Consider the following 10,506-nt stretch of genomic DNA (forward strand, 5'->3'; position numbering starts at 1 on the left):
TTCCCTGTGTGGATAAAGTGGTTTTCTGTGCTAAGTGTCCTCTAGGGCCCAGTGGTTCAGCCTCCCCAATTACCTGAGGAGGACACTCTTGGTGCACCCCCTTATGGTCTTTGTGCACAGTCTTGTTGTAGTTAAGCCTTGATTGTTCTAGGTATCACTGGGAGGAATTGACCTCCAGGCCAATTGGCAGTGAGAATCAAATGTGTCTGCAGTGGGGGAACTTCTGTGCTGAAGACACCCTTCTGGGGCAAGACTTGCTTCAGTGGGGCTTTGGTGCTCACTGAGTCTGCACCCTGAGTGTGTCCCTTATGGATCTGAGGAGTTGTAATTTGGATGGTCCCCTCTGACAACTGGGTACACTGGCTCTTGGATCTAAGGAGGTGCTAATTTAGCCTCAGCCTGAGGTTACCTGGCAGTAGCTACGAAGAGAACTGCAGATTCCCTTTCTTTTTTTTTGAGTTTGGAGGTGCCCTGATGAGGCCCAGCTGTGAAGCAACGCAAGCTGCTGTGGGGCCTTGGGTCTTCTCTTGGAAGTTCTGGGTCTGTCTAGTCCAGCTGCAGTTTTTTAGGTAATTTTCAGGTTGCAAAGGGCCGGGGCATTCATATGCAAAAGCCTCTGCCGCAGCCTGGGTGGGGCGGGGTCTCAAGGAATCAAAGGGCAGAGCAAGCAGCTATGGCGGATTCTCAGCCCTGCCCTAAGGGGCCGTGCATCTCAGTGTCCTGATAATTGTTGCAAGCACCTCTGAGGGAAAGCCGCCCTCAAGTTCAGAGTTCTGCCTGCTGCCAGACAGTCTAGTTTCTCCCCGTATGAGTCCTGGGTCCCCAGAGACTTCCCGGTACCAGAGTTCAGAGCAGTTGGGAGCTTGTGACTCCTTCCCGATTCAAAAAGATAGCTGCATCCTCAGGTGCCAGCCCCTTTCCCCGCACGAACCTCCGTATCTCTGCACTTTACTTCCGCAGCTCCTCTGGCTCTCAGTGTGCTTTTCTTTCCTTCTAGTTGTAGAATTTCCACTCAGCAAGCCTTCCTGTAGTTCTGGGTGATGTCCGTTTTGTCTTTTCATTGTATTTTGAAGTTGTTGTGGGAGGCAGCAATTTCCCGGTATTTACCTATGCCACCATATTAGTTTCTCCAGCTTGCTTAATTTTTGCCCAATGAAGGACATCTGAATTGTTTCCAGCTTGGGCTATTATGAACAAAGCTTCTATGAACATTTGATTTATGTGGAAATAAGTCTTGAATTCTCTGGAATAAATGCTCAAGTGTGTAATTGCTGGCTCATATGGTAATTGAATGTTTCATGTCTTAAAGTGCCAAACTATTTTCCAGAGTGGCTGTACCATTATATATTCTCACCAGCAAGGTATAAATGGCTCAATTTTTCTGCATCTTTGCCAGCATTTGATGGTGTTACTATTTTTTATTTCTGCATTTCTAATAGATATGTAGTAATATCTCATTATGGTTTTAATTCACATTTATCCAATAGTTAATGATATTGAACATTGTTTAATTTTTAAATGGTATCCATATATCCTCTTTAGTGAAATATGTTTATATATTGCCTATTTTCTAATTGCAATAGGTAGTTTTTTAATGTTGAGTTTTGAGAGTTCTTTATATACTCTAGATACTAGTGTTTCATCAGATATGTAGTTTGCAGATATTTTTTCCTAGCCTGTAACTTGTTTTTTCATCCTTTTCACATGGTCTCTCACAGAGAAAATTTTTCTATTTTGATGAGTGTATTTTATCAATTTTTTAGTTTGTAATTCAAGATTTTGGTGTCAAGTCTAAGAACTTCTCTGTATAGCCCTAGATACGCAGAGAAGATTTTCTCCTATCAATCCTAAAACTTTGTAGTTTTAAATTTAAGTGCATTATCAATTTTGAGTTAATTTTTATAGGGTGCAAGTTTAGTTTGAAGCTCTTCTTTTAATTTTTGCCCTATGGAATTTCAATTGTTTCAGCACCATTTATTGAAAAGGCTATCCTTCCTCCAGTGAATTGCTTTAGCACTTCTGTCAACATTCAGTGATGTAAATTTGTGTAGGTTTATTTCTGTGTTCTCTATTATGTTCAACTGAGCTAATATCTCTAACCCTATGCCAACACTACACTGTTCTGGTTACTATAGATATATAAATTAGTGTTGAAATCAGGAGAGACTGATTACTTACTTTTTCTTACTTTTTTCTTACTTTTAAAGATTATTTTAGTTATTATAGTGTACTCACTTGATTCTCAACTGGTCCCCAAACCTCTGAAGATCAGGGCTATCCTCAGGGCCCTGGGGAGTTCTATAATGATAGACTGAAATAGTCTGATGGATCAGGAAGTAGCATACAACTCTTAAGAAGCTAAAAGCAGGCCAGTATGAAAGACAAATGTAAAATGAAAAGGCTTTCCTTAGAGCTAGGCTGTCCTCCAGAACAGTTGACTGAGTTGATAAAGTCCCATGGCATTACAGATGGGGTTGCAAAGGGAAACTACCTATCCAATTACATTACATTAGAGAAATCTTAACAACAATTCTTTCACATCACTTTTAGGAAGGGTTCATTGGAATGGTAAGGAAGCTAGATTTCATTGGTATCTATAAGGACTCCCTTGCTCTTCACATGTATATTATGTAACTAATATTACTAAGTTTGACAACTACTTCCACATGTATAGTACCTTTGAGTCACAAAATATATGAGTCACCACAGCCCTGGACTAGAAGTCTTGAAGACTAGAAGTAGAAATAAGAGAAGTGATTTGTAGGAATTCTGGGACATTTGAAACTAGATATGTTTCTTTGAAGTCTTTAAGATTGCTATTACAGGTAAAAGCTGTTCAGGTGAACCAGTGTTTAGATATTGGGACACAAGAGAGGACCTGAGGGGTATAGGTTGAGACTAGACAGGTGGGTAAGAAAACTAACACAAAAGCTTGGTATGACTGAGCAGGACTGTTTTCTGGTTGCTTGATTTGAGGATTTTCTTAAGCTTTAAGGATTATCAGTCACAAAACCAGCCAGTCTCAGATAAGCTTCAGGGAACCTGGGCTAAGGTAATGGGGTACCATCCCATGACAAATGTCAGTATGGTGAGGACAATGAAGGAAATCAGAGTGAGAGAAGCTCAGGAACTAAGAGCCTACAGGAGACAGATGCAGGCTACTAGGACAGTAGCCCCTTTGTAGCCTGAGGACTCTCCACCTGCCTAGAGCTCTTTTCTGCTCATATCTCCATCTAAAGAAGGGACATATTCCCTCACAGGATTCTCCTATTCATACAGATCATATCTTTACTTACAGTAACTCCAGATTGCTTTCTAATATTATACCTCACTTTTCATTCCCAAGAGGTTAGGAGTGGTTGCCTTTAATTCTTTATCTAAAGAGAATCACATTTGCATGATGAGGGAAAGAAGGTCTCCCAAGGGCAAAAAGCAATAAGCAGTTAAAGGGACTGTCAGGTCTAGATAGAGGGGCTCCAACTAGGTACACTGCTTAATTGGAAATCAGATATACACAGGTACTCAGCTTACTCAATGAAAAACAGTGTCATTAGGAGTAATTAGGGGTGCTTTATGTGACTGCTGGAATTTTAGGCAACTTGAATCTGATCATTTTCTATGGTGACTCATTCTGAGCAATAGTCCACTGAGAAAGCAGAAGGAGTGACCTGGGGAAACTGAGGTCTAAGATTGCCCACCCCTGGGGACAATAACAGTGGTTATCAGAAACAGAAACATTTGTTGGTAATTGAGGTGAGACAAAAAAAAGTCAGCTGTTCTTCCTCAAAATGGAAAATCATCAGACCCTTAGGTGGAGAAGAGAGAGAAGGGGACTTATAGTCAAGCTGACTTATGTTCAGAGTCATTTAACCCAGAAGACCCTCAGTTTCCTCATCTACCAAACAGGGCTAACAATGCCTACCTTGTAGGGATGCCATAAAGTTGAAATGAAAGAAATTATGTAAAATGACTGCGATTGAATAGGCTCTCAAATAAACAGAGGGTAGTTCCTTTCCTTTGTTTAACTAAGCATTTTAATTTTGTCTAGTTCATAAAAATGAGAAAATAGGGCTTCATTTCATATTCACATTTATTTTCAATGTATTTTTCTTTTGTAAATACTTTATAGTTCAGACAAAGAGACAATGAATATCTGAATCTTCTAGATACAGTTTGAAGTTCTTCATTCTGATTTGGGATTCTTGATTTACCAAATATCTCCAAAACAATGAAAGGAAATTCTGCACATATCCCTTACACTTATAAATAAATCCTACACATTTTCTATTGCCCATCCATCTCTAAATTGTTAGTAAAGTTTACTTTCTCGTTCTCTCTTGTTTATTTAAGTAAAAATAAACATAAAAAGGGGCTCTATTTTTTTTCCTGTACTTGATGAGCTATCTCTGGACATAAGTACCTTATACTATTCATTCCTTAGACTTAAACCTTTAAGAACATTTTCTATGTTCAGGGACACATAGGAATCCAGAAACTTTACACCCTCCCCCCAAGTGAACTTCTACATGGAAAAAAGCTTAGGAATATGAAAACACATAGCCTATGGCTTTCCATTCTCACAAAGAGAGTGAATGGTGGGGTGGGGGTGGGATAGGGTGGAGTAGGAGGAGTGTTGGTAAAATGCAGCTTTACCTTTTTGTTTAGAGACTTTTCTCACAGTCATTGCAGCCTGCCTCTTCTGATTTTCAGAAATTTCAAAGCCTAGAAAAAGAAAACACATTATTTTGTTAAAGAAACATTGACCTTTCTTAAATGTAAAAATTAGTATGTTCCTGGAAGAGTAATTTTGGCAAGACATATAAAAAGTCTTTATTTTAAAATTTTACTTATTGATTTGAGAGAGAGGAAGAAAGACAGATACAGAAAGAGAAACACTGATTTCTTGTTCCACTTATTTATGCATTCATTGGTTGATTCTTATATGTGCCTTGACTGGGGATCGAACCAGCAACCCTGGCATATTGAGACAACACTTTGACCAACTGAGCTCCCCGACCAGGGCCTCAAAAGTCAACAAGGTATCACCATACGAGTCTGATTTCACTTTTTTGCATGTTTATATCAAGTTTTTCCAGTACCACTTTTAAAGAAACCATCCTTTCCTAACTTTGTAGTCTTGGCACATTTGTTGAAGATATGTTGACTTATATGTGTACATTTATTTCTGGGATTTCTATCCTAGTTCCTTGGTTTATATGTCTGTCTTTATGGTAGTACCATACTGTTCTTTAAAAAATATTTTTATTGATTTTTAGAGGGAGAGGAAGAGAAAGGGAGAAAGAGGAACAAGGATGTGAGAGCAGAACATCAATCATCTCCATCCTGCACCTTCTGCCCTCCCCACAGGGGATGAGCCTATAACCCCTGCATGTGCCCTGATGGGGAATCAATCTTTTGTTGCATAGGATGATACCCAAACAACTGAGCCACACCAGCCAGGGCAGTACCATACTATTTTGATTACTGTAGCTTTGGCATATATTTTGAATCAGGAAGTGTGATGCCTTCAGCTCTGTTCCCTCTTAGCTATTACGGGTCTTTTTGGTTTCTACATGAATTTTAGGAGTTTTTTCTATTTCTACAAAAAAATATTAATGGATCTAGAGGATGTTATGCTAAGTCAGACAGAGAAAGACAATTACCATATGATTGCACATATATGTGAAATATAAAGAGCAAAATACACAAACAAATAAAATAGCCACCACCAACAAAAAACCGAACACGCAGAACAGAAATAGATTCATAAGTAAAGGGAACATTTTGATGGTTGCCTGATGGGAAGGGCTGGGTGAAAAGCTGAAGGAATTAAAAAGTACAAATTGGTAGTCACAAAATAGTCATGGGGTTGTAAAGTACAACATAGGGAATATAGTCAATAATACTGCAATAACTATGTACAGTCCCATATGGGTACTTGAAATATTGGGGCACTTTGTAAGTTATATAAATGTCTAACCACTGTGCTATACACCTGCCATGACGAGCATAATACCCATAATACCTAGGACAGGCGCGCAAAAGACCACAGAGGAGTGGTAGTGAGCCTACTGAGCAGCAGTGGTGGCAGGCGCAGCGGGCCGGGATGAGCGGGAGCAGGGCAGTGCTGGGGCTCCTCCCAGGCCACCTGCCGCTTTGTGCACTTCTTCCTGTTGTGCTGGATCTACAGGCTGGAGCCCAATGAGTTGGTGGGTAAGGCTGGGCTGCAGCAGCACAAAGGTCCACTGATTCCTGCAGGCCAGGCCGAGGGACCCCACCGGTGCACGAATCCATGCACCAGGCCTCTAATATAAAATAATATTGAACTTAAACTGTAATTGAAAAATTTTAAAAAGTCATTGGCATTTTAATAGGTTCACATTGAATCTATAGATAGCTTTGAGAAGAACAGACATTTTAACAATATGAAGTCTTCCAATATGTGAACACAGAAAGGTCTTTCTATTTATTTTTGTCTTTAATTTCTTTCAGCAATATTTTGTAGTTTTAAGTGGAGAAATCTTTCACCTCCTTGGTTAAGTTTATTCCTAACTCTTACATTCATTTTTATGTGATTGTAAGTATATTGTTTACTAATTTTATTTTCAGATAGTTTGTTATTAGTGTATATAAACACAACTGAATTTTGTATGTTGATTTTGTATCCTACACATTTAATAACTTCATTTATTAGTTGTAAGAGCTTTTTGTGGAGTTTTTAGGATTTTCTATATGGAAAATTGCATCATATGCAGACAGAAATAATTTTACTTCTTTTCTGATTTGGATGCCTTTTGTTTTCATGCCTAATTGCTCTTGATAAAACTTCCACTATTATGCTGAATAGAAGTGGTAAAAGTGGGCATCTTTGTCTTGTTCCTAATCTTAGAGAAAAGGCTTTCAGTTTCCCCCCTTTGAGTACAATGTTAGCTATGGGCCTTTCATACATGGCCTTTATTATGTTGAGGTAATAAAGGCCATGTATTCTACACTTAGTTTGTTGAGAATTTTATATCATGCAAGACTGATTATTTTTCTCTATCCAAAGCAATTTAGTAATTCAATGTGATCCTATCAAAACTCCAATGGCTTTTTTATCGAAATAGAAAGACCACATAGGGAACCACAAAAGACCCATAATATCTAAAACAAAACTGACAGAGAAGAACAAATCTGGAGGCATCATACTTCTTAGTTCAAAATATATTCAAAGCTACTGCAATTACAGACAGACATGTAAACAAATAGGATAGGATAGATAGTCCAGAAATAAACTCAAATATATATAGTCAATATATCTTTGACAAAGTTGCCAACAATACAAAATGGGGAAAGGATCCTTTCCTCAAAAAATGGTGCTCAAAAAACTCGATGGATATCCACATGCAAAAGAATGAAACTGATCTCCGACCTTCCACCATACATGAAAATCAATTCAAAGTGGACTAAAGACTTAAATGTATAACCTAAAACTTGAAAAGTCCTAGAAGAAAACAGGGAAAAAGCTTGGCATTGGTCTTGGCCATGATTTCTTGAAAATTACACCAAAAACATGGGCTACAAAGCAAAGCAGAAAAGTAGGACTACATCAAACTAAAATACTTCTGCATAACAAAGAAACAACAGAATGAATAGGCAATCTATGGAATGGAAGAAAATATATTTGCAAACTATATACCCGATAATGGGTTAATTTCCACATATAAGGCACTTCTATGTGGAATACTCAATTGCAAAAACAAAAACAAAAAATCCCACAAATAACTAGATTTTAAAAATGGGCATAGGACTTATATAGACATGTCTTCAAAGAAGACATACAAATGGCCAAAAAGTATATGAAAAGATTCTCAACATTTCTAATCTTTAGGAAATTCAAGTCTAAACCATAAGAAATCACCTCACTACTGTTTGGATAGCTATTATCAAAGAAACAAAAGATAAGTATTGGCAAGGATGTGGAGATATTGGAACCATAGTACACTGTTCAGAATTAAAACGCTTCAGCCACTATGGAGAACAGTAAGGAGGTTCTTCATAAAATTAAAAATAGAACTATCATATGATTAGCAACCCCACTTCTAGATATATATACAAAATAACTACAATCAGGATCTTGAAGAGATACCTGTACTCTCATGTTGATTGCAGCACTATTCCCAATAGCCAAGATATAGAAACAAACTAAACATCCATTAATAGATAAATGGATTAAGAAACATGGTATATACATACAGTATAATACTACTCAGCTCTAAAAAGGAAGAAAATTCTGCCATATGTGACAATATAGATAAATCTGTAGGATATTATGGTAAGTGAAATATGGCAGTCATAGAAGGACTAATATGGCATGATTTTTCATATTAGGTATACAAATTAAATATGAGGTCAAACTTATAAATGCACAGAATAAAATGGTGATTCCAAGAGGCTGGCTATAGGGGAAATGAGGAGTTGATGTTGAATATGTATAAAGTTCCCTTTATATAAGATATGAATAAGTTTCAGAGATTTGCTATACAACACTGGTTGTGGAGCTTATGTTACTATATCATGCACTTAAAAATTTTTAAGAACATAGAGTTCATGGTAGTTATTATTACCACTTAAAAAAAAAAGCAGTGCTGAGGTCTCCCCCCTCTGAGAGACAAGAAATTCTGCCTCACAACTTTAGTTCATGTACTTAGAGTTCAATCCTTCTAATGAAATTCCTGTCTATAGATGAGAGCTTTGGCCTATGTCTATTAGTTCAAGCCTGCCCATGATCTGTCATTCCTGACAGCCTGCCCTACAATTTTGGAGTTGCTCAGCCAGGATTCACAATCACATAAGGTAATTCCTTATAAAAATATCTTAATAATCTCCTATTGGTTATGCTTCTCTGATTGAACCCTGATATAAAGAGTTATAGTAAGAATTTATATTCTTCACCTGTAGAGTTATGATTAATTAAGTTTTATAAAAGCAAGTTACAGAGTAATATGTATAATTTTTTGTAAATAAAAATTTAAAAGTCAGATGTGTATAGATGTTTATATGAGCAGTAGAGGCCCAGTGCATGAAATTCGTGCATGGGGGGGGGGATGTCCCTCAGCCCAGCCTGCACCCTCTCCAATCTGGGACTCCTCGGTGGGATCCAGCCTAAACAGGCAGTCGGACATCCCTCTCACAATCCAGGACTGCTGGCTCCCAACTCCTCGCCTGCCTGCCAGCCTGATCACCCCCTAACTGCTCCCCTGCTGGCCTGATTAACACCTAACTCCTTCCCTGCAGGCCTGATTGCCCCTAACTGCCCTCCCCTGCTGGCCTGGTCCCCCCTAACTACCCTCCAATGCAGGCCTGGTTGTCCCCAACTTCCCTCCCCTGCAGGCCTGGGTCCCTCCCAACTGCCCTCCCCTGCTGGCCATCTTGTGGTGGCCATCTTGTGTCCACATGGGGGCAGCCATCTTGTGTTTTGGAGTGATGGTCAATTTGCATATTACCTCTTTATTATATAGGATTAGATAAGTATGAAAAGATGTACACTAAATTAATAATGATTATCTCACACAGCATAGGAGTGATAGAGAAGAAAAAAATTATAGACTTCCTTTATTACATATCTATAAGTTTTTAAATGGTTATTATGTCTATGTATGTATTTGATAATTAAAAAATAAAAATAATAAACATAAAAATTATGGTAAATCCATATGATAACCATAAGAATAATGATTGAATGTTAAATGATTTAAGGGAATAATAATGATATAATTTTAAGTAAAAAATAATGATGTATGATTATATCTACCATCAGGGAGAGGTGGGGAGTAGGGAGTGATAGAAAAAAACTATTGAGCCATGCTAATTTTTAAATTTATCATAGAAAAATAGAAAAATATATTAAAATGTTTATAAAAGTTAGCTCTGTATGTTCATGTCTGGTTTTTAATTTCTTTTTTTAAATTAATTATTTTATTATTATTATTTGGTCTACAAATGAAAGTCTACAATTAAAGTAATCCTGTATAATAAAAGGCCAGGGACCATAAGCATAATGACCGGAACAACCACTCAACCACTTGCCATGAGGTGCATTGATCACATCTCGGTCCCTCCCCTCCCCCACCTCCTCACCTCCCTACCCCCACCTGCAGGTGAACTGGGAAGCAAGTGGGTGTGGCAGAGTAGGGCAGGACTTGGGACTGGCAAGCAGGCAGAACAGCTGACCTCTTGGTCCCTCCCCCTGGCCTGCAGGATCTGATGGATCGGCCATGGTGAACGGGGGAGCCAGGGTGGGTGGTGGGAGGACTGGGCTGGCTATCAGGCATTGGGATTCCCAGCTTATCCCTGGCTTCTAGGGAGATGAGCGGGCCAGTGGGAAAGCGAGCCCCGGTGACTTCACCTCCATGAGCATATGCTGGGCCGGCTGCTGATGGAATGCGCTGCCCACTTGGGGCCGCTCATGCGGGTGCCACCGCTGCTGCTGCTGCTGCTGCTGCCACTGCTGCTGGAGCTTGCAGT

At 38.8% G+C, this 10,506-nt stretch overlaps 1 protein-coding gene across 1 annotated transcript in view; it reads right to left on the reverse strand.

Annotated features, from left to right (window-relative positions):
* The window catches only part of ARHGEF9 (Cdc42 guanine nucleotide exchange factor 9), an 84,076-nt gene that overhangs the window by 26,807 nt on the left and 46,763 nt on the right, over positions 1 to 10,506 (reverse strand). The window contains exon 6 of the mRNA XM_006760891.2: positions 4,654 to 4,722. Within this exon, the coding sequence (XP_006760954.2) occupies positions 4,654 to 4,722 (69 nt within the window). The remainder of the gene's footprint in view (positions 1 to 4,653; positions 4,723 to 10,506) is intronic.

The sequence above is a fragment of the Myotis davidii genome, unplaced genomic scaffold (genome assembly GCF_000327345.1).
Source record: "Myotis davidii unplaced genomic scaffold, ASM32734v1 scaffold3597, whole genome shotgun sequence".
In the NCBI taxonomy this organism is placed as follows: Eukaryota; Metazoa; Chordata; class Mammalia; order Chiroptera; family Vespertilionidae; genus Myotis; species Myotis davidii.